General features: G+C 41.7%; 1 protein-coding gene and 1 long non-coding RNA gene across 4 annotated transcripts in view; both read right to left on the bottom strand.

Moving 5' to 3' along the window:
* Nucleotides 1-1,069: 1,069 nt before the first annotated feature.
* LOC101325149 (uncharacterized) lies at nt 1,070-8,827 on the bottom strand. The gene is made up of 3 exons (XR_012328256.1): nt 8,567-8,827; nt 4,908-5,034; nt 1,070-3,597 (listed from the first exon to the last, which is right to left on the bottom strand). It is a non-coding gene; the product is annotated as an uncharacterized lncRNA (long non-coding RNA).
* A 3,148-nt stretch (nt 8,828-11,975) lies between these two features.
* LOC101323668 (uncharacterized) overlaps nt 11,976-25,234 on the bottom strand; it is a 47,122-nt gene continuing 33,863 nt past the window's right edge. Inside the window, exons 3-4 of one of the 3 annotated variants that reach the window (XM_073796740.1) lie at nt 22,692-25,019; nt 11,976-20,926 (exon numbers count right to left, since the gene is read on the bottom strand). In XM_073796740.1, coding sequence (XP_073652841.1) covers nt 22,696-25,019 — 2,324 coding nt within the window. In that variant the 3' untranslated portion in view covers nt 11,976-20,926; nt 22,692-22,695. Of the gene's footprint in view, nt 25,020-25,234 lie in introns of all 3 variants that reach the window. The other 2 variants (XM_073796739.1, XM_019928909.3) reach the window with 2 other exon arrangements.

The raw sequence follows: 25,234 nt of genomic DNA, 5'->3' as shown, positions 1-25,234 counted from the left end.
CATTATCTTATTTAGTAATGAAGAGAGAAATAGTCAAAATTAATTATTTTTAAATGGACAAAAGCTATGAAAAGACATTTTACCAAAAGAGGACTTAAAAAATGAAAAAAATGCTCCACGTCATAAAACATCTGAGAAATGCAACTAAAACCACAGTGAGATACTGCTATACACTTATTAAAAGGGTCAAAAAGTCTTATTAAAAGACTTGGGACTAACCTGGCGGTCCGGTGGTTAACAATCTGCCTTCCAATGCAGGGGACACGGGTTCGACCCCTGGTTAGGGAATTAAGGTCCCATGTGCTGTGGGGCAACTAAGCCCACATGCCACAACTAGAGTGCCCACATGACACAACTAGAGCGCCAGTGCGCCACCACTGCTGAGCCCATGCTCTCTGGAGCCTGTGCACCACAACTAGAGAGAAGCCCGTATGCTGCAACGAAGAGCCCACACACCGCAAAAAAAGATCCCGCATGCCTTAATGAAGATCCCATGTGCCACAAACTAAGACCTGATGCAGCCAAATTAAAAAGAAAAAAAAAAGTTTAAAAAGACTAAACATATTGGCAATGATATGGAATAAATGGAAGTCCCAAACTCTTCTGGTAGGAATGCAAAAGGAAACAACCATTTCAGATCACACTGTAGAGTTCTTTAAAAAGTCATCCATTCACTAAGACTGAAACTCAGGCACTGCACCCTAAAGTATTAATAGAGGAAAAGTGAAACATAACCATGTATAGAATTATATTCAAAAGTCTGCAGCAATTTTACTTCCAACAGTCAAAAACTGGAAACAACTCAAATACGGATAAACAGATGAATAAACAAATAGTAGTATATCCTCAGAACATCATACTTCTCGTCAATATAAAAAGAATGAACTACTCACTGATGACTCTCAAAATAAACATGTCACATGAGGGTACCTGACGGGAAAAGAATAAACACTTTATGACTTTAATCATATAAAATTCTAGACAATGCAAACTTATCTATTGTAAAGAAAAATAAATCAATGATTGACTAGAGGTCAGAGTAACATCAATAAAAGAAACAAGGTAAATATGAAGGTAGATAGGTTTATTATGGATGTGATGGTGGTTCCATGGATTTATATAAATGTCAAAACTTATCAAATTGTATATTTTAACCATGTGCATTTTATTGTATGTATTCATATCTTATTAAAGCTTAAAAATATTATCCAAAATAAAAATCTGGATTTCTTACTCTTTTTGTAAAATCCCCTCTATTGACTTCACCACTTTCTGCCTCACACCCTGGGAGGGTCACCTTGCCTCAGTGGTCAAAAATATAAGGAAGCAATGAAGACTGTTCCCACCTGATTCAACAGGAATACTGTCTGGGTCACAAAGTCCATTACTTGATGAAAAGATATCCCTTCTCTCTATTCTCATTTTTCTGTCTGGCACAGAAATGGCCTTGAGGAGGATAGCCCACAGAGGCTACAGAAATCCACAAAACCTTCAGTTTATGTTCTCTTGTAATGCCCTTCTCAATTCAGGAGATCTGAGAATTTCTGTACATGCTCATCCTTCACAGCCACAGTGACTGGAACACTGTCATTGTGGATGCCCCTTTAAATGAGGCACATTCCAACCAGCTTGTAATAGTGTCCTCCTCCCACTATTAATCCAATGTTTTCTGTAACAATTATCATTCCCCCTATAATCTTACAACCAGTGATGCTACACTGCAGAATTCTGCACATAAGGGCACATGGCTCTACTGCAGGGCCTGGGAGAATATTTTCCTCACTAATGCTGAGCTCAAGGCAATATCCCCTGTGAACAAGGCAACAATTTCATGTTACTCTCAGAAACAAGGAAGATTGTCACAATTGCTCCTTCCCCAGGCTGACCTCTGAACCAAGAAAATATGGCACTCAGGCCACAAATTAGAACCAGAAAGCTCTGTAGTCTTTCCTTGGAAGCCTTGGGCAATAATGCAAACAAGGCCAAAATGGAGAGAGGTATAACTGCTATCATATTGTGCCCTTAAGGCACACAAAGCGTGGGATTCCCAACAAAAGCTGATCAGTCCTTTATGTTAGCAGAACCCGTGTTTTCAAATCATCCCCTACAGTGAATGGAACCTCAAGATTAAATGTGGCTTAAACAGTGAGACCTTTATAATTGCACAAACCAGAGCAATGGGAGGGAAGCTACTCCTGGATTGGTGACTTGATGGCTAGAAAATCCTATCATAGGAGTTATGTGGGCTAGAAAATCCCATCATAGGAGTTATGTGAGGCCAACAATATCCCTGAATAAGGTCGTCCATTTTTACAAGTCACAAGCAGAGTCCTTTGGGCCAAAAATGGGTCAGGTCAGTGACTTAACTCATCAAAGAAATGAGAAAGGAGTGAGTGCTCAGGCTTCTCACAATCCCTCCTGTGAATGGTAAAGACCAATGTTTCTTTCCCTGAACACCCTGGGGTGGGTGAATGCTGTACACTGTGAGTACCTGCCAGGTGGGAGAGGTGAAATGGCTTTGGCCACAGAAACTGTCAATGACAGAAATCTGGCAAGGGACCTGGGCAGGTTAAAAAGTACAGTGCAGCTCCCACATACCTGGGATGTTTGCAGATGTTTGGATGTATGAGGTTCAATTCAGATGGTACCACGATGAGGGATCTCAAGTGTTGACATACTGAAAAAGGAAACTGTACATCCCTGCACATGTAAGATGTTTTTTCCCTTCTGAAATCTGTGGTTCCAGAGTCAAAACCTTGGGCTAATGGCCTTATCGTATTCATTGCATTAACAAGGCCTTGATCCAGTGTAAACAGTCTAGTGTTTTAAGAGACTGGAGCTGTAGGTAAAGAATTCAGCATATTCCCCAAATTGTAAGGCCTTTTCTCACTGTGAACTCTCTGATGTGTGATGAGGTTAGAGCTTTGGCTAAAGGATTTCCCACATTCACTGCACTCATAAGGCCTTTCTCCAGTGTGAACTCTCTCATGTCTAATGAGATGGGAGCTTTTGCTAAATGATTTCCCACATTAGCTGCATGTGTAACATCTTCCTCTAGTGAGGACTCTCTGGTGCTGAACAAGTGTGTTTGCCACTGAAAGTTTCTGGGCAGTATCCCCATTTATAATGATTTTTTCCCCTTGGAAAGGGAGTCGCACGCTCAGTTCCACTATTTGACTTCTCCCAGGTGCATGTGGCCTGTTGGTGAAGAAATCCTGAGTTGCCCAGGAAGTCCTTCCCAACATCCCCAAAGGTAAAGGGCTTCCTTGATACATAGAATTTTCAGCTGTTCACAAACAATGTTCTCCTCACATCACTTCTCAATTGTTTCTCTCCAGTGTGCTGCTTTTGGTGATGGAGGTTTGTTCTGAAATAGAATGGTTTCTCACACGTCCCACACGTGTAGTTTCTGCCCACAGCGTGCTACCTGGTACTCAGCCAAGTGAAAAATGTCACTCAAGATCGGGCCACACATCTCATAGAGATTGGCCTTCTGGGGAGACAGACCTGCCTTAACAATTCTGATCTGTGAGCTTCCTTGATCAGAGATACTCTGCTCAGAAAGTGCCTCCTCATCCTCTTCTCCATGCCAACAACCTGAAAGCAGAGAAATGCTGGAGATGTACACGTTGACTCTGTGCAAGGAGAAATCCCCAATACAGATCTGTGTCTCACAAATCCAAGGATGAGTCCATGGGACTGTTTGCAAGACAAGGTGGTTGGGTTCAAGTTGAGGATGAGGCTGCTTAGCAGCACTGGGCCTTTAAAGATTACAGAATGGGGGAGGCCTCACAAGGTGAGGAACACAACCATGTGGAGTGACACAAAGAGAAGAGGCAGGGTCTACAGCTCATTCTGCAAACAACTTTCAGCAGGATCTTGTTTGGTGGTGACACATGAGTACTATGTAGTAGGTTGTATCCAGGCTCAGGAAAATCCAACTGCAACAGAGCAGCTGGTGTTCAAGGATTAAGAATGTGCACACCTCATGACATGAATGGTACAGGCCAATGTTGGACAGCACTGCAGACGGACCAGTGTGAAAAAGCATTGAGAGATGGAGTCCAGGGAGGTGAGAATTAGCCCTACGTTGGAAATAAAAAGTGACAAGTAGTAGAGTTGAGAAGGTGGCTAACTGAAGAATGGGGAAGTACAGGCAGAAATGAGGTGTGGCCGCCACTGTGATTGGCACCAAAAGGCTAGTCAGAGAATAGCTTTCTGGCATGATTTGTATACGGCCCTGACATCACGCCCTGCCCCAGGTGCTACTTATCAGGGCCAGACTATGTATGAGTCCTTGCTGTAGTTGGAGTCCTTTCTATTCTGTGAACCTCTCTACTTCACCCCCTTGATGAGCAGCTACGCAGAACCTGGATGATTCAAGTACTAAAGTAAAGACAGGACAGATAAGCAGCCAGCAATGGCCAAAAAGATAGAGCACAAGAAATAAAATTAAATCTTACAAAAAGAACTTCAGAGGAATATCTTGTAAGAATAGCCCATTGTCCTTATAATAACAGTGACCGGGTCAGTAACAGCAATTTCTGGCACAAGCAAGAATGAGGAAATGTTAGCTAGGTGAAGGAAGTAGGACCTGGGGTACACAGGTGCCTTGGATCTGGAAAATTCACCTGGCTATGGAGAGGGTAAACAAGGTGGGCTTCATGCCTATAAGACTCCTGACTCTGGATCCATCCCTGCAAGGCAGGGGGTAGCAGGTGCTGGATCTGTCAAAGAGAAGAGACAGCAGTGCTCACACCTCAGCCTTACTAACCACAACACCTACTCCGGGAACTGGGGAAGAAAGCAGTGCCCAGGTACTGATGTGAGAAGGGGAGACTTGCCAATGGATAAAAAGAAAGGGCAGAGACTAGTTCAGGGCACAGGGGTGGGTTTGAGGGCCTTACCCGGGGAGGTTGTAAGTGCCAAGTTCTCCAGCATCACATCATGGTACAGGCATCTCTGAGCCTCGTCAAGGAGACCCCATTCCTCCAAGGAAAAGTTTACGGCCACATCTTCAAAAGTCACACTGCCCTGTCGTGATTGGGACAGATGAAATCACAAACAATCCTCTCTCAAGAGGACCTACAATCATTTCCCCTATTTATCTATTCTATGTCTATCCTCCTCCCAATCTCCCCAGTCAGAGGAGAAACTAGGCCCTGGCGCCATTGGTGCTACTGTCTCCCTATGGGCCCAATGACTACTGGGTCCAGCCGTCAGCAACAAGAGACAGGTGCACAAACAGATATTTAAACTGTGGGCCTGACATAGAGGCATCCAACACTCCTACCAGGCAATAACCCTGGTGTGATCAAGGTCATGTAAGTCCCAATACCAGGGACCTGGGACCATGAAACATACTCCCTCTCCATGTACACATCACTCTCGAGACTGCACATCCCTCATATTTAGACATGCCCATGGCCACCACCACCTCACCATCCCACTCTACAAGCATCTCCCTGGCCTCCCCACACGTTGAAATATTTTTATCACCTCCTTTTTTAAAATAAAGTTTTTCTTAAATTTTTATTTATTTTTTTATTTTTGACTGTGTTGGATCTTTGTTGCTGCGCGCAGGCTTTTCTCTGGTTGAGGCGAGCGGGGGCTACTCTTTGTTGTGCTGCACAGGCTTCTCATTGCAGTGGCTTCTCTTATTGAGCAAGGGCTCTAGGCACACGGGCTTCACTAGTTGTGGCACAAGGGCTCAGTGGTTGTGGCTCGTGGGCTTAGTTGCTCCGTGGCATGTGGGATCTTCCCAGACCAGGGCTCGAACCCATGTCCCCTGCATTGACAGGTCGATTCTTAACTACTGCACAACCAAGGAAGCCCTGATCACCTCCTTTTCACTCCACTGGTGAGGGTGGGATTTCTGCCTAGGGTTAGGGCACCTGACACTGGAAAGATGTTATCAGCAGCATCTTATTAATCATATATATCCACAGCCTGGAATAGGAAGACACCACATTCCATACAGGGCTACATGGAGTTACACTCTGGAAAACAGTGAACAACCAAGAACTGTGAGACATAAGCTTTGTAGTATCAAGAGGGTAAGGTGCCCCTGGTTCCATGGGAGGATGCAATTTCCTTTTCTGAATAATTCCAAAGGGCTGACAGGGAACTGAAACTCACTACAAAGGGATAAGCAGGAATTATACCTAGTCCCCTTTATAAAAAGCGTTGTTTGGTTAGGAGACCTTATCCACTGGAGCAGAGCAAAGTGGGGACCTGCTGCTCAGGCCATTTGAGGTCCTGCCAGTTTCAACACATGTCAAGGAAGCATATAATACTGGGAGTTAATTTTAGGCCTTACGCCACAACTTAGCTGACAGCATCCAGAATATGCCTGGCAAATTCATAAAGGATCCAGTAATCCTCTAGACTTCCATGGCTCCCACTAGCAGTGGCAGTGACAAAATCTTCTATAATGGCCGCCCTGACAGGCTCCATTCCTTACCTCTGACTTAGCCACACAGAATCGACTGTTCATTTCAGACACCCATGGCCCTATTCCACTTCTATGCTATACTTGTTGTTCCCTTAACAAGCACAACTTTCCTCCATCCACTTAACCCTCATTCAAAGCCTAGCCCATTGGTGGCTCACCCCAGGCCTACTGATGCTCACATATGATGACATTTTCCCCTGTTCTTATCCTCCAGGCTGAATGAAACATGTCAGAGCATACCAAAGTCATCAAAAAATCCTGGAGCATCCATAGGGAAGTAAGCACCAGCTCCAGCCTGACTGTCATCTTGCCTCAATTACTTCTAGGCCTCTGTATCCCTCTCATTTCCATTGGCCACTTAGAATGTCTACTCATCTGCCACACTATGTCGTCCCCAACACAACCTCCCTTTATGGCCACTTACCTTCCTCACTTTTGTTTGTGAAGCCCAATACCATGACCCAAGTACTGAAGCCAGATATCGAGTCCACAGCCCCACCCTCCCTTTCCTGGGCACCTAATAGCTTTACACCGTAACCTGAAGACTGCCCCTCCTTAATGTCACCACAGCTTACTCATCATGGTCTACAGAGTACCGACCACATTTTGGATGTCTCCATCTTAAACCCCTCCGCACATTTCCACACCTATGTGTTCAGCTGCTCCTTTCACGCCTCCACTCAGTGATCTCTGATACACCTCAGACTTTAAACATGGCTAAAACAAAGCTCTTGTTACCCCCAGTGACTATCACTTACTATAGTCTTTCTCATCCCATATGATGGAGTTTTCATCCCTACAGTTGCTAAGGCTGGAAACCCTGGGGTAATCTCTGACTCCTGTTTTACTCCCTCACTGTTCACATTAGAAAAAAATCTAGTTGTCCCTTTTTAAAACACGCATCCAGAATACAACCACATTTCCTAAGCCACCATTATGGTCCATTAACCCTCACCTGGATTATGATAGGAGCCTCTACCCTGATTTTCCCCTCCTCTCTCAGCTTCAGTCTCTTCTCCACTTTACAGCCAAATGGAGCCTGTTTATAGACACTGGTAAGAACATCTCTCTCCTCTGATCCAAATCTCCCTTCGCCTCTAGAATAGACATACATCTTTTCAGGGAACCATTTCTATACTGACTCCTGTCCCTGCTCTTTGTTCTCACCTAAAAGAAAGGAGACCTGTGGTTTCCTGAACAATCCCTGATCAGTTTTACCTCTAAACATCTGGAAATCTTGGAACAAGTTCCTGGAAGAACCCTCCACGCCTGTTTACACTGATTGCCAATCATGAGAATACCTCTATATAAAGGCTCACATGGATTCACGGCTATGGGTTTGGAGTTTCTTCAGCGTTCCCAGACTCAAGAATTGGAGGGATAGGATTAAGAGTCCCAGGAAACCACAATTCAGAGAACACAGGAGTGGGGTTTGTGGCCCTGAGGGACTGGGACACGCTCCACCTTCCTGTGTGAATTCCACAAGCACTTCTGCAGCCATGGGAACCTGTGCAAAGAGGCAGGGCTCGGAGGAAGGGATCCATGGTGAGGTTCCATGTGCTGATCTCCTCCCTGTACCCTTCCCTGACCCTGGAGCCAGGTGACCTCAGGCTGATGGTCTAATCTCAATGATCAGTGTCCTTACCAGCTGCGTGAGAACCTGAACAAATACTCAACCTCCCAGTACCTAAATGTCGTCATCGCCTCTTTCGTTTTTCCTTTGAACAGCTTTTGGGAAATTTTTAAACTCTGACGTAGATCCTGTATTTCTTTTCTTAAAACTCCCCATGGCTTCTAGAGTTCTAACATTAAGAACCCTCATCCTGCTATTCCAGGCTTTGCTTCACGTTGTTTGTTCCCTGCGGACAGAACATGGGTCACAGGTTTCCCGAATCCTTCCGCCTCAATCCGACCTCCAAGCCTTTGCACCTGCGGTCCCTCCACCTGAAACCTCTCCCACGAGCCATCACACTGTCTGTCTGAAACAGGGCCCCACCCACGACCACCTCACCGTCCAGGACACCGCGGCCTGGGCTGCGGGCACGTGAGCAGGCGCCCCGCTTAGTGTCTGGTGGGGTGAGGACGGTGAGGGGTCGGAGGACGAGCGTTTACCTCAGGCGGGTCCCTCAGCGCCGCCGCAGCCATCGGACTCTGTGGGCGGGGCGGGGCCGGTAGCGGCGGGAGAGGAGGCAGGACGCGGACACTGCGGTCCCTCTCCCGGGCCTGGCGCTGGGCACCCCGAGAGACATCGCCGAACCTCAGGCCCGCCTCTGTGCCACAGGGTCAGCCCCTCCTCTCGCACCTCTTCTTTCCCGTCACCTCCGTCCCTACCCAGCGTTGCGGAGCTGAAACAGACCAAGGCCAATTAAAATGGCCACCTGGAGGAGGAGACAGGAAGTCCCGCCCGACGCTTTGTGCCCAAACAGAAACTCCTTTTTCCTGAGCCTTTATTGGCTCAGGGACTCTGCCTTCGACGCAAGGCATTCTGGGTCATGTAGTTCCCATTTCCAGGAGAAAGGCCAAGATCCACCGCGAGGATGCGCTGGGAAATTGCGTGCGAAACGTCTAAGGGACACTTTGAAAATGGCTAATGAAAGCGAAGGCATCAAGCATTTTCCTTACTTTGCTGTACAGACTGCATTTTAGGGTAAACAAATAGAAAATTAGGAGTTTCTTCTTTATATATGCAGAATTCCTGATAAGAATTAGGTAGAATAGGGACTGGTCTACAGCGCATAAAGTAATGAATTTAATCAATGATCACCAACCAATTACTTCAGCCAAATAACTGCAAGGGACAGCTAACACAACAGATAAAAGTCCAGTGGGGGAAAAATGACATTGGATGAAAAAACCCTAATAACATTTGGACCCACTGTGTGAAGTGTCCAAGAAAATTTAATCAGTCTACCTAAGAAAGAAATGGAAAATTTTATTCAAGCCAAGTAGGATTATAATCCGGGAACACCCTCTCAGAAAGCTCCAAGAACTGTTCTGGTCGTTAAAGGTCAAAGCAGTTATATAGGTTTATAATTATATAGACAGAGGGCTGTACTTTAAATGCCGTAGACAGTTTGCACAATCCAGATCTGTAAGTACAACGTGGTGGGTCATCGTGACACCACACAAGATCAAGAAGGCATGTTAGCTTTTTTTTTTTTTCAATGGTGTGTTAGTTTCTGCTTTATAACAAAGTGAATCAGTTATACATATACATATGTTCCCATATCTCTTCCCTCTTGCGTCTCCCTCCCTCCCACCCTCCCTATCCCACCCCTCCAGGCTGTCACAAAGCACCGAGCCAATATCCCTGTGCCATGCGGCTGCTTCCCACTAGCTATCTACCTTACTACGTTTGTTAGTGTGTATATGTCCATGACTCTCTCTCGCCCCGTCACAGCTCACCCTTCCCCCTCCCCATAACCTCAAGTCCGTTCTCTAGGAGGTCTGCATCTTTATTCCTGCCTTACCCCTAGGTTCTTCATGACATTTTTTTTTCTTAAATTCCATATATATGTGTTAGCATACGGTATTTGTCTTTTTCTTTCTGACTTACTTCACTGTGTATGACAGACTCTAGGTCTATCCACCTCATTACAAATAGCTCAATTTCGTTTCTTTTTATGGCTGAGTAATATTCCATTGTATATATGTGCCACATCTTCTTTATCCATTCATCCGATGATGGGCACTTAGGTTGTTTCCATCTCCGGGCTATTGTAAATAGAGCTGCAATGAACATTTTGGTACATGACTCTTTTTGAATTTCGGTTTTCTCAGGGTATATGCCCAGTAGTGGGATTGCTGGGTCATATGGTAGTTCTATTTGTAGTTTTTTTAAGGAACCTCCATACTGTTCTCCATAGTGGCTGAACCAATTCACATTCCCACCAGCAGTGCAAGAGGGTTCCCTTTTCTCCACACCCTCTCCAGCATTTATTGTTTCTAGATTTTTTGATGGCATGTTAGCTTTTAAGGAATTTTCTTGTTGGTGCTAGGAGAATGTTGCTCTTTATGGTTGAGCAGGTATTTCTGCCAATGGGGAGGTTTGGTGGATGCATAATGCAGATATACAATGCACAGTAGAGGGGAAAGAGGAGGACAAAGGGCACAGAAAATTTTTTATGTTTAAATTATCCTTGACTTGCCTCAGAATACAAATTTTTCTTGCATCAATCGTTAACTTTGAAAAGCAGAGACACTCAGACTTCAGAGCATCTGTTGGTGATGCAGTCATAAGTCTCAGCCCTGCCTGTGGAGTACAGTGACCAGAGTGAATTTGATCAATGCCTCTGGCTCTAGTTATACATTTATTAGAAGCAATGCAGAACATGTTAGGCCATCAGAGAAATGCAATTAGAAAATGTGGGAAATTATGCCAAATGACCTAGTTATGCCACCATATATACGACAAATATAACAGAAGAATGTAAGACAAATCTTTGAAATAAAAGAGAACTAAGATGTATAATTAAACATAAAATGGGAGTATATTGTTTGTGATTTAAACATAATGATTATGAAAATATAATTTTAGAAAAAGTAGGAAAATTCAATTTCAGTTATTGGTATTTCTGTTAGTATGAAAATGATGTAATTGTCACAATGAAAGAGAATGTGTACTTTATAGACATACTGGAAAGATTTATAAGTGAGGTGATGTGTCTGGCATTTTCAATGCTGTTAGTTTAGGAACATATTTATGAATTATATATAGAGAAAATGAAAAAGTACATATTTATACTGAAATTTGACCTATATATAGCTAAGAATTCTTTTAAAATCATTTGAAATATTATAATTAACAAGAGATTATGGGTATGCATATATGCAATAAAAATTAAAAATCAATATTAATCTTGTAAGAAGATTTCTCCTAATTAAAAATTTAAAGCAAATGTTACTGAAATACAAAAATTTGAAAAACATTAAAACAAAGAAATGTGAAAGAACTGAAGAAAATTAAAAACCATAGAAATTAAACCAGAAATTATAAAAACAACCTCTAAATAAAAATAGATATAAAGCAAGTTTCTATAAAGGCTATTATGAATAAAAATACTAAAAGAGGTAATTTACTTTATGTATTTCAAACAAAATGCTAGTGTTTCAGAGCTTATTAGTTAAAGCTTACTTAAAGGGATGACAAAAGTATTTATTAGAAGAAATTATAAATATATCCAACAGCTTATTCTGGCAGAGAAAATCGTAGTGGGGTTAACAGTACATAGTAGTGAGCCTGGAAACACACCTTACTGATATGTACATATTGAATAATTTAAGGGGGCATATATATATTAAACTTGATTATCAATTTGGACAGAAAATATATAATGTAATGAAATATTAAAATAGATTAAAACTTGAGATGGAAAAAATATTTTCAAATTGGAAATAATTTAATCAAACCTACACATGAAAAATCATATCTGTATGGATTGGGTAAAAATTTTCTCAGTGATGGGACTTCCCTGGTGGCGCAGTGGTTAAGAATCCTCCTGCCAATGCAGGGGACACAGGTTCGAGCCCTGATCCGCGAAGATCCCACATGCTGCAGAGCAACTAAGCCCGTGCACCACAACTACTGAGCCTGCACTCTAGAGCTTGCGAGCCACAACTACTGAGCCTGCACACCTAGAGCCTGTGCTCCACAACAAGAGAAGCCGCCACAATAAGAAGCCTGCACACCACGATGAAGAGTAGCCTCCACTCGCCGCAACTAGAGAATCCCATGCATAGCAACAAAGACCCAATGCAGCCATAAATAAATTAATTAAATTAAAATTTTTTTCTCAGTATTTTAATTTATATAGCATTCTATAAAATTGAACAAAACTAGCAAATTGGTAGTACAATAAAAATACTAGAGTAAGAGAATTATAAAAAGGAAAACAATGGAAATAGTTTATATAAAACCTTTGAAATGAATTTAAGTCATATACAAGCAGCATTATTTGTTTTGTATAAAGCATAACAAAACTTGTTTTATTTAAAGAGACAAGGGCCTGCAAATTCTAAACTTGCTCTCATTATTGTACACATTGCCCTTTACAAACTGCAGGTTTTTTTAGATAACAAAGCCTCTTAAATTTCCCCTGATTAGAGAGGTTCTATGTGAGCACAAATAAGGTGTAATCAAGAAAACTTCACTCTCCACAAAATGATTGAAAGATATCTGTCAGTGTGTGTGATCAGGATATGATTTGTTGGAACAAACCGTCTCATGACTTCGAGATAATGAACTAGATACCTACAGATTCACCACTGAATCATCAGAGATCTTTCCAGAGAGAGGAGGCAAAATATTAATAATAATGAAGATATTATTTATATATAAAACATGCCGTCATACAAGATAACCTTTAGCTTTGAGATTCTTTACATCCCTGATTATCTTGCTCTTTGTATCTTACAATCTTTTATTCACATGTTTCTTAAGTGTGCCTTGCTTTCACGAAATCTGAAAGGAAGTTTTAACACTTGCACTCATCAAAGACATCTTAGTAAAACACTCCTACAGATTTCATTTGCAAATCATGCTCCCAAAAGATAAAAAATGCATATCCAACAATTGACATAAATGTCCACTCAAAAACTGAATAAAACACAGTCTTCTTACTCTTCGTGGGGAGCAAAGCTCTTAGAATGGACATTGTGAGGCTCAATGTGTTTGGTCAGCAATAAGAGCAAGTATAATCCAGACAGGTTGTAGAGGAAATATGGATACTAGGCAGCCTTAAAGCAAGTAGATGAGGTGGCACCATGCCTCTTGGTCCCTCAGAATGCATCCCTTTTGTATCTCTTTGTCAGTATTTGTGTTTCAATCCCAGAAAGCAGATTTTTCCCCCCATATAACGTTTCTTATTGAATTTTCTGAGATATGGTCTATTTCTTCTAAGAATATGACATGTATCTGGGAATAGTGCTTACTTACCAAATTTACATTTGTTGCCAGGATGGCCAAAATATCGGCATCTGTGTATGGGGTAAAAAGTGGGCATCCAAACAAGAGATAAAGGTTTTTAATTCCACGATCTCATCTCCTTGCTGGGCAGTGATTATTATTTCACCTGTAAATGCAGTGGCAGTGTCTGCAAGGGGACTCAAGAATATCTCTGAAAAATATTTGTAGAGTGAGCAAATTACAGAAAGTTATTAATGTTGATTAATGGAGTCATCCATTAAGCACTGTGGAAATCACTAGAAGAGAAAAGGACTTGTGAAACCTGAGAAGAGGTAAATCTCAATGGGTGATAAATGAAGGACACTGAGTCCTAAAATGTGAGAGAATTGAGTCCATGGTTATGCTGGAGACTTGGCTACCATGAAATTCTTGTTTCCACAAAGTGTGAATCCTTTCCATTCATGACAATCCTGGGAAAACAAACTTGAGAAAAAGAAATAGTAAGGTGAGAGCAGAAAGAGGTAGAAGAATGGAAGGAAAGCTATGGCATCATGTTTTATTCCATCAATAATCATTTACTAAACATCTCATCTGGCTCAGAGGCTCACCTAGATAAGAGTTATACATCAGCAACCAAAGAAATGTGTTCTCATGCAGCCTTCAATCCAACTCTTTATTGAAGGAATAGTCAATAAATCACAAAGAAAATATTCTATATTATAGTAATTATAATTAATATAGTAATCTATATTATAGTAATTACTAATTATAGTAATTATTCTATATTATAGTAATTATAAGTATAGTAATTCTATATTATAGTAATTATGACAAAGAGATACAAAATCACAAAGAAAATATTCTATATTATAGTAATTATATTATAGTAATTATAAGGTGACAGGTGGTGTGGAAATATAAAAGAGCAGCAATGAGGAATGCAGGCATGTGGAGTCTGAGGATTTCAGTAGGAAATAGAGGTGTCAGAGATGTTCTCATACTGCAGATAATATTCGAGCAAATATTTAATGGAGAGGAGAGAGTGACAAGGATACATCAGAAAGATGTTCCATGGAGAAGAAATAGCCAGTACGCTTTCCCAAAGGTAGTTGTTTGCCTGGAGTGCCAGACCACTCATATGACCATTGTGCCAGTTCCAGGGTGCTAGAGATATTTTCTGGTATGTGTGTGTTTTTGTTTTGTTTAATTTTTATTGGAGTATGCTTTACAATGTTGTGTTAGCCTCCACTGACAACAAAATGACTCATCCATACACAGATATCCCCTCCCTTTTGGACGTCCCTCCCATTTAGGTTACCACAGTGCATTAGATAGAGTTTCCTGTGCTATACAGTATGTTCCCATCAGTTGTCTATTTTATACATAGTAACAATAATTGTATATGTGTCAATCCCAGTCTCCCAATTCCTCCCTCCCCACCCCTTTTCCCCTTGGTATCCATACATTTGTTCTCTATGTCTATGTCTCCATTTCTGCTTTGCAAATAAAATCTATACCATCTTTCTAGATTCCACATATATACGTTATTATATGATATTTGCTTTTCTGACTTACTTCACTCTGTATGACACTCTCTAGGTCCATCCTTGTCTCCAAAAATGACCCAATTTAATTCCTTTTTATGGCTGACGTGGTGTGTTTTAATATACTGTAAAATACAGTAAAAATATGTTGGTCTCTACCACTAGTTCCTGCCACCAAGCTCTGAAATCCCTTGGAATTTCATTTTCTTTTTCTTCTCTGATTGCTGTGGCTAGGACTTCCAAAACTATGTTGAATAAAAGTGGCAAGAGTGGGCATCCTTGTCTTTGATTAAATGCTTTCAGCTTTTCACTGTTGAGTATGATACCAGTTGTGGGCTTATATGACCTTTATTATGTTGAGGTATGTACCCTCTATGCCTATTTTCTAGAGAGTTTTTATCGTAATGGGTGTTGAATTTTGTCAAAAGCTTTTTCTGCATTCTATTGAGATGATCATATGATTTTTATTCTTCAAAGTGTTAATGTGGTATATCACATTGATTGATTTGTGGATATCCAACCATCCTTTCTTCCCTGGAATAAATCCCACTTGATCATGGTGTATGATCCTTTTAATGTATTGTTGGATTTGGTTTGCTAATATTTTGTTAAGGATTTTTGCATATATATTCATCAGTGATATTGGCCTGTAATTTTCTCTTTTTGTGATATCTTTGTCTTGTTTTGGTATTATAGTGAGGTTGGCCTTGTAGAATGAGTTCAAAAGTGTTCCTGCTGTAAGTTTTGGGGAATAGTTTGAGAAGCATAGGTGTTAACTCTTCTCTGAACTTCTGGTAGAATTCACCTGTGAAGCCATTTGGTCCTGAACTTCTGTTTGTTGGTAGTTTTTTAAAATTGCTGATTCAATTTCATTACTGGTTAATTGGTCCATTCATATTTTCTATTTTTTCCTTGTTCAGTCTTGAGTGTACATTCTAGGAATTAATCCATTTCTTCTAGGTTGTCCATTTTATTGGCATATAGTTGTTGATATTAATCTCATGATCCTTTGTATTTCTGTTGTGTCAGTTGAAACTTCTTCTTCATTTCTGATTTTATGGATTTTGGACTTCTTTTTTCCTTGATGAGTGTGGCTAAAGATTTATCAATTTTATTTTTCTTTTCAAAGAACCTTCTCTGACCATAACTTTTCCTACTTGTCAAGTATCTTTTTTGACCACAATGCTATGAGACTAGAAATCAACTACAAGAAAAAGAAAAAAAAAACTGCAAAAAACACAAACACATGGAGACTAAATAATATGCTAACAACCAATGGATCACTGAAGAAATCAAAGAAATAAAAAAAAATATCAGGAGTTCTCTAGTGACCTAGTGGATAGGATTCCAGGCTTTCACTGCTGTGGCCTGGGTTCAATCACTTGTCGGGAAACTGAGATCCCTCAAGCTGCCCAGTGTGGCAAAAAAAAAAAAAAAAAATCTCTAGGCAAACGAAAACAAAAACAAAACAATCCAAAATCTATGGGATATAGCTAAAGCAGTCCAAAGTGGGAAGTTTATAGTGATACAAGCCTACCTCAGGAAAACAAAAAAAATCTCAAACAACCTAAACTTACACCTAAAGGAACTATTAAAAGAACAAACAAAACCCAAATTTAGTAGAAGAAAGAAATAATAAAGATCAGGGCAGAAATAGAGACTAAAAAAAAATTGAAAAGGTCAATGAAACTGAAATTTTGTCAGTTTCTTAACAACAAAAAATTCACCTACCATCTGACTCAGGAATTATACTCACAAATCTTAGTTCAAAATAAATGAAACACATTTCCACATGAAGACTAGCTATAAATGTCTGCAGCAGCTTTATCTTTAACATCCCCAAGCTGGAAACAACTCAACTATCAATAACAAGTGAATTGAGACAGGTGAATGGCATGTAACTGATATTCAGCTGATCCAGTTGGGGACCCAGGTTGGCTGTCTCTGGCATCTGTACTATTGAACTACAACGCTTCACAACACTGCTCTAGAAGGTGCCAAGTTCAGGCATGTTGATAATGAGGATAATGATGATGATGATGGTGGTATCAACAGGAGCAGTGATGGCAACAGAGATCATACCTCAGACCTGCACAGTCAGGAAGTAACAGACTGGTCAGTTTTCATACATGAACCCATTTAGACAAACAATAGTACTGTGACATAAATACCATATTACCCCATTCTGTCAAGGACTCTAAGCCAGGGAGAGGTTCAGAAACTTGCCTGGGGCCATACAGCCTGTGAGAAGCAGAGTTGGGATTCTCACCAGGAGCTATGGCTCCAGGACTCGGCCTCCTGAGTGCTACACTGAGGAGGAAACAGTGCACAGCCCTGTGTAGGGCCAGCATTCTTGGAAAAGGTAGCCATGTGAGGGGGAGGTGATCTGGAGTATTTAATCCTTGAGAAAGGGATATCTCTGTGAGGGGATGACTTGGTCATTCCCAGATTTTGATATTTCATGGACCTGTAAAATTTTTTTAAAAATCAGGAAATCTACATGGTGATTTGGTGCAGAAAGGACATTAACTATCATCTACACTCACTTACATTTCATTTTTAAAAAGAACTTTTAGGGAATTCCCTAGCAATCCAGTGGTTAGGCCTCTGTGCTTCCACCGCAGGGGGCAGGGGTTCGATCCCTGGTCTGGTCTGGAAACTAAGATCTTGCATGCCGTGCAGCGTGGTCACAAAAAGGACTTTTAGCAGCAAAGAAAGCACAGGTTGGCACCTCATAAAGAAGGCACATCTTCTATGTTGAATAACTTGAGGTTTCTGAGGGACTCACTCAGTGGCTGTATTTTCCTTACTTTGCTGAGAACAGGATGTTGGAATTCAAGGAATGGAGTCTGAACAGTGCCTGCAACAAACCTGACACCTGGTCTGTGTTTACAGGAACTTGGCTGTGGCCAGTGTTACAATTCTCTTTTAAATGACCTATATTTTATTTTTCTTATATAGATTGCATCTTAAAAAGAATATTTGTATCTCTCTGCTAATTGGGAAAACCAGTTTGACTTGGGACAAGTGGAAGTTTACCATGAAAATACAATGAAATCAAAATAATGCTCTGAAGTCCCAGGGACCCCATGAGGTATGCTCACGGGTGCCCCCTCTATTAAAAAGGGATATTAGTTTCATGTCCCTGTTCGGGCACAAAAAATGGGGAGGGGGATATTAGTAACAGTGGGCAATAGAGATCTAGCACTATACCAAGAAGACTTTCTCCTGACAGCAGCAAGGGAAAGAGCAGGGGAAAAGAATTGCTTTCTCAGGCTGTCCAAGCATTCCACTTTACGTCAGATCTGTGCACCCTCTAAAATCATCTCCTGAAGCAGCACAGGAGCATGGTCTAGGCCTTAAGAAACAAGGGACAATGGTGTAGCATTCAGGAGTTACCCTCACCTTTTTTTGTTTTGGCCATGCTGCGCAGCATGTGGGATCTTACTTCGCCGACCAGGGATCGAACCGGTACCCCGTTCATTGGAAATGTTTAGTCTCAACTACTGGACCACAAGGGAAGTCACCAGGAGCCTGTTTTAACTGGGATTGTATGGTTTAAGAAGATACCCTGGATGAACTGATGCTAAATGATTCTCAAGAAGTACTGCCTGACTCACCCTCTTCTCTGAAGCAGCCTATCACCCATGACCTTGCTAACTGGACCGAGGGGACACATGACCCAACCAGGCTAGGCTAGTCAGTTCCCCTTCTGTGTAATCTGGAGTGGGGACCTCAGATGTGGTTAGAGTGTGATGGGCACTCAGGTGAGGACTTGTGTTTTTTACCAAAAGACCCTTGGTGCAGACAGAAAGGTTAGAATAGAGGATGTCGGTCCAGAACATGGTGAGGAGTGCAGGGAAGAAGGACAGTGTGTGCCAGTGGTCTTCTCAACCAGCCAGTTCTGGACAGAGGGGACAGAACCAAACAGGCAGCAGGTCCATGAATGGAGCAGAGGTGAGCTGTTACCCAGTGAGACCAGGAGCACATAGGTCTCCATTATCACCTCCTGGAACCAGGTCTTCTGGGCTGGGCTGTCTCTAGTCCTCCAGGATGAAGGTTACAAATACCTGAAAAAGTCAAACCTCATATTGGGATGTTAGATGGCATCAGAAGCTGTCACTCAAGTCGCTGATGAAGGTGGAGAGACCCAGCCCTGAATCACTGATTCTTGAGGGTTAAGCTCTGTGCTGTGCTCAAAGGAGAGGAAGGTGCGGCCTTTGGACATAATGCAATTGCAGCTGAGAGAAAAACCTCCCATTGGGGAAGCCACTAGTAATGACAGACAAGGGTGTTCCTGTGAGAACTGTGAGGGCAGGAGGTAAGTGGGGAAATGGTCATGTTGATAATTCCAACAAAGGTAACAGCAGCTGAAACTCCTTGGAACTCTGTGCATGCCTGCCCAGGGGTGAGTGCTTCACGTGCTGAGGTAAAGGGATTAAACATCCCCAGCTCTGGAGCTAGACTTAGGGGTATGAATCCAGCATCTTCAACCAGACACTTGGCCATTGTGTGACCTTGGGGAACCCACAACATCATTCTGACCCTGGATTTCCCCAGCAGTACAATAATAGTTCCCACTATCTTGGGTCGTGAGAATTAAAGAGAATATGTTCATAAAGAAACCCTGGAATCCTGGCACTGTTAGGTACTCAGTATTTTGTTACTTTTATTAATCCTCACAGGAACCAAGGTAAGCGCCTCATCACCTCCATGTCAGTCAGCAAACTGAGGCTCAGGGAGCTCTAGCAAGTTGTCCAGAGATTCCCAGGTGGGGAACCCACACTGAGATGTCAGTACAGCCTCTGCCTCCTGGTGGGTGGGTGGGGTGGGTGGGTCAGTGGCTTCTGAGAAGCCCCATTTCTTTCCCAAATGTACCCAGGGACTTTGGGGAAAATGAAGGGTGCCTGGCCAGGGAATGTCACGGAAGGCAGAGGCTAGTGCTGCCTAGGTCCAATGAGGTTGCGGGTATAGCCACGTTTCAGCTCTTCACCTCCCACAGCTCACTGGTAGAGCCACAACTTATACCTATTTTACAAAGGGGGAAACTGAGGCCCAGAGTGGTTGGTCATTTGCCTGTGAGTCACAATATTTTGGGATCAGGATTCAAACCCAGGCTGCCTGACCCAGGGCTTGGGGAGTCTGATTACTGCCTTATTTCCTGTCCTGCTAGGCTTTGGGACTCAAAAAACACCCTGTTCATCCTGATGCCATCTCATCTCCCTCACCAAGAGTTCTGCTCCAACCCACCAACTCCCATGATGATAGACCAGGCAAAGGGGCAAACACTACTAAGCAAGGGTTTGTGGTATTATTAAATGTCTGAACTTTAGAAAGTGATGGAGAGTACATTATTAACACAGATTAAAATTAAAAGTATATGGTATATGTTTCCATTACACTGCACATAGCATAAAAAATTGAAAAAATTAGAACATATTATTCCAGTATTAAAAACAATTATTCCATAAATTAAAAAGTCACAAAATGAGTGAAATTCCAATACAACTTGGCTGTTTTACTGTTCTTTTGTGAAAGGAAGAAAATAGCCAAAATTCACAGAATAGGCAGAAGATATGAACATTTCACTAAAGATACAGAGGTAGCAAATATGCATCTGAAGAAATGCTCATCATGAATCTTTAGGGAAATGTAAATAAAACAACAGTTAGATAGCTGGACAAACTTACAAAAAGGGTTAAAATTAAGAATGATTGGCTATAAAAAATACAAATAATAAAAAAAAAGAAATACACATTCCCAATAAAAACACTAATATTCTGGAATGTTATCTTTTATCCCATTTATGTAGAAAAACACATATGTACAATATAATAAAGTGACAACTTTTGTTAAAAAAAAAAAAAGAATGAACAAATGAAATATTCACCAGGATGTGGAAGAAATGGAGCTCTCATACACTGCTGGTAAGAATGAAAAAAATGGGAATTCCCTGGCAGTCCAGTAGTTAGGACTCTGCACTTTCACTGATGAGGCCTGGTTGGGAAACTAAGATCCCACAAGCTGTGCAGCACGGTCAGAAAAAAAAAGAAAAGAAAAAGGTATAATTAGTTCAGATCACAATTTGCTAGTCTGTTTAAGTTAAGCATTCACCTACCCTATGACTCAAACTTTGCACTCTGAGTTACTGAAGATAAACATACATCCACATAAAAACTTATACACAAATGTTTGTACCAGCTTTTTTTTCCAATAGTCAAAAATTAGAAAAACCCCAAATGTCCATAAGCAAGTGAATGGATAAATAGTGGTATATTCCAATATAAGAATGTTTCTTAGAAAAAAAAAAATGAGCTGCTTATATATCATTGATGACTCTCCAAGTATTTATGCAACATAAATAAAAGCAGGAAAAAGAGTAAATACTTTGATTCCCATCACATGAATTCTAGAAAGTGGAAAGTTACATATTATAAAGGAAAGTAAATCAATGGTTACTTGAAGGTGTGTGAGGGGCAAGAAGAGAGAGATTATAAAATGTCATGAGATAAATATACAGTAACACATACAGTCATTACCATGACTACAATGATGGTTTCAGTTCCATACATATGTCAGAGCTATCTGATAACAAATAGCTTTTGAAATGCTTCAAGATAAAAAAAAAAAAAACTATGTCCAACTGTTTTGGGAAAATAGGTTTGGCAATCCTACATTCATTCCACTTTGGCATGCCCTCTGGCGGTCAGTCTTACCTCAAAGACAGCAAATAGAGTGAGCAATGACTTTCCACCAGAGTCAACAGGAATGAGGCCTGGGTCACAAGAGACACATCTGTGGACTACAGATTCTCCTTTTCTCTCTTTTTTTAAAAAATCTGCCTGGCTCTTTGTAAGACCTGGGGAAGAGAGTTCCCTCAGCATTGCTGACATGCCCTGTGAACAAGGGAAAAAATTCATGCTGCTCCCAGAAGCAGTTGAGGTTTTCACACTGGACCCCTCCTCAGGGTGCCCTCTGAGTCTCCTAAAACTCATAGCATCCAGGCCTCAAATGAAGACAAGAAAGTCCTGCAGTCTTTCCTAGGAGGCCATGGGCAGAAATGCAAATTTGACAAAAACTAGTAAGTTAATTTCTGCCTTTGTAATGTCTCCTCTGAGGCACAGAAAGTTTGATACCCCCATAAAAGTTGCTCGCCCCTTCATGCCCAAATCTGTTTATAACCTACCCTATTTGGTAAATAGAATATCCAAGATTAAAGAGGACTTAAACAGTAAGGTCTTTGTTACTGTTCTGGCAATGTTCTGGCAGATCTGCCAGCAATGGCTGGCAGTTCTTTAGCTGGTGACTCAGAAGGTATAAAACTTCATCACAAGTATCTTGAGACCAACATGTCCCTGAAAATGGTAATCCCTCTCTGGAAGCTGCCAGATGAACTCATATGATGTTCTCTGGGCCAATAGTAGGTCAGGCCCATGCCCAAGCTGGTCAGAAAGGGAATCCTAAAGGTTCAGGTTATTCCTAATTTCCTCCCAGAAATGAGAGAACAGAGTTGGCTTCCCTGAGCACACTGCAGTAGTGACTGATGCACACTGTGGGGACATGCCAGCTTATAGAGGTGAAATGGATCTGGCTACAAAAAGTGGCAGTGACATAAATCTATCAAGAGCCCTGGGTAGGTTAGAGAGTGTAACACAGTCACACATGCTTCCCACAAAACTGAAAATTATGAGGAATCTCTCTACTCCTGATGTTTGGATGCATGGGACAACTAGTGCCTCAGTTTCATCCAATGTCACTACACTGAACAAGGAAATTATACATTTCTTACACATTTAAGGCCTTTCTCCAGTGTGAACTCGCTGGTGCTGAGAGAGGTTAGATTTTCGGCTAAAAGACTTCCCACATTCGCTGCAGTCATAAGGCTTTTCTCCTGTGTGAACTCTCTGATGATAATGAAGGGTGGAACGAGAGGTAAAAGATTTCCCACATTCACTACACTCATAAGGCCTTTCTCCTGTGTGAACTCTCCGGTGAATTATGAGGTGAATTCTTTGGGTAAAGGACTTTCCACAGTCACTACATGTATGAGGCCTTTCTCCTGTGTGAACTCTCCGATGGCGAATCAGTATTGAGCTATTGGTAAAAGATTTCCCACAGTCACTGCACTTATAAGGCCTTTCTCCAGTGTGAACTCTCTGATGATAACCAAGGGCAGAGACAGAAGTAAAAGATTTCTCACATTCACTGCACTCATAAGGCCTTTCTCCAGTGTGAACTCTCCGGTGTTTAGAGAGGTATGAATTCTGGCTAAAGGATCTCCCACAATCACTACATTCATAAGGCTTTTCTCCAGTGTGAACTCTCTGGTGTTGATTCAATTGGGAACTGTCCCTAAAAGATTTACCACACTCACTGCAGTCAAAAGGCCTTTCTCCTGTGTGAACTCTCTGATGACAACGGAGGGCAGAGCTAGAGGTAAAAGATTTCTCACATTCACTGCACTCATAAGGCCTTTCTCCAATGTGAATTTTCTGATGATAACGAAGGGCAGAACCAGAGGTAAAAGATTTCCCACATTCAATGCACTCATAAGGTCTTTCTCCTGTGTGAACTCTCTGGTGTATGTTGAGATGATTTCTTTGGGTAAAGGATTTCCCACATTCACTGCACTCATAAGGCCTTTCTCCTGTGTGAACTCTACGGTGTCGAATGAGTATCGGTCCATTGGTAAAGGATTTCCCACATTCACTGCACTCATAAGGTTTTTCTCCTGTGTGAACTCTCTGATGATAACAGAGGGCGGAACCAGAGGTAAAAGATTTCCCACATTCACTACATTCATAAGGCCTTTCTCCAGTGTGAACTCTCTGGTGTTGAGACAGGTAAGATTTGTGGCTAAAGGATTTCCCACATTCACTACACTCATAAGGCCTTTCTCCTGTGTGAACTCTTCGGTGTATAATGAGGTGATTTATTTGGGTAAAAGACTTTCCACAATCAGTACACTCATATGGCCTTTCTCCTGTGTGAATTCTCTGATGATAACGTAGGCCAGAGCTAGAGGTAAAAGACTTCCCACATTCCCCACATTTATAAGGCTTTTCTCCAGTGTGAACTCTCTGATGATAACGAAGGGCGGAGCTAGAAGTAAAGGATTTCCCACATTCACTGCACTCATAAGGCCTTTCTCCTGTGTGAACCCTCCAGTGTTCAATGAGGTCAGATTTTCGTCTAAAGGGCTTCCTACATTCAATGCACTCATAACTCATTTCTCCAGTGTGAACTGTCTGTTGTTGAAAAAAGATGGAGCTATGGCTAAAAGATTGTGCACACTGATGGCAAATGTGGCAATCTTCTCCAGTGTGACTCCTCTGAGGATAAATGAAGACAAATTCTTGGCTAAAGGATTTCCCACATTTGCTGCACTTGTACTGCCTTGCCCCAGTATGAATTCTTCGATGTTGAATGAGGGCTGAGCTTCCCCTAAAAGATTTTCCACAGTCGCCACAGTCATAAAGCCTGTCACCAGTGTGAATTCTCTGGTGCACAACAAATGAGGATTTATACTTGAATGTTTTCCCACATTCACTGCACATAAAACACTGTCTTTCAGTGTAGACACTCTGGGCCTGAACAAGTGTGTGTTTGGGGCTGAAGGCTTTCTTGCATTCTCCCCTGGTGCAATGACTTTTTCTGCTTTGTAAAGTTTCCATGCAGTGGGTGACTGTGTTTGGCTTTTCCCCAGTGTGAATGGCCTGTTGATTCAGATGTCCTGAGGTGGCTAGGAAGTCCTCTGCAACTTTCTTGCAGGTAAAAGCCTCCCCTGACACATGGAAATTGCTGCTCTTCACAAATGAGGCCCTGTCCACACCGATTATGAACGGTTTTTCTTGCATGTGTTGCTCCTGGTGCTGCTGAGTGTCTGCACTGAAATAAAATCCTTTTGCACATGCCCTACGCTTGAACAGTTTCTGGCTGTGTTGTGTTCCCTGCTGCTCAGTCAAATGGAAAATGTCTCTCAAGACTGGACCACACATCTCACAGGGGTGAGTCTTCTGGGAAGATGAAGGTTCCTTGGAAGTCCTGACCTGTGACATTACCACAGAAACATTCTGTTCAAAGGATGCCTCAACATTCTCTTCTCCACTCCAGACACCTGAATGCAAAGAAACACCGATGAGGTACACATTCACTTTATTGGAAGGGGCAACCGAACCACAAACGTGCAAATGAAACAAAAAAAGAATAGGGGAAATTATACTATGTCAGAAAAGACAGACTTTAAGTAAATAGACAAAGGAGGTCATTATATGATAAAGCAGTCAATTCATCAAGAGGATATAACAATTACAAGTATATTTGCATCCAATA

This window comes from Tursiops truncatus, chromosome 19 (assembly GCF_011762595.2).
Source record: "Tursiops truncatus isolate mTurTru1 chromosome 19, mTurTru1.mat.Y, whole genome shotgun sequence".
Lineage (NCBI taxonomy): Eukaryota > Metazoa > Chordata > Mammalia > Artiodactyla > Delphinidae > Tursiops > Tursiops truncatus.
Note: the sequence above shows the minus strand (reverse complement) of the source record. Positions and strands in the feature narration are given on the sequence as shown.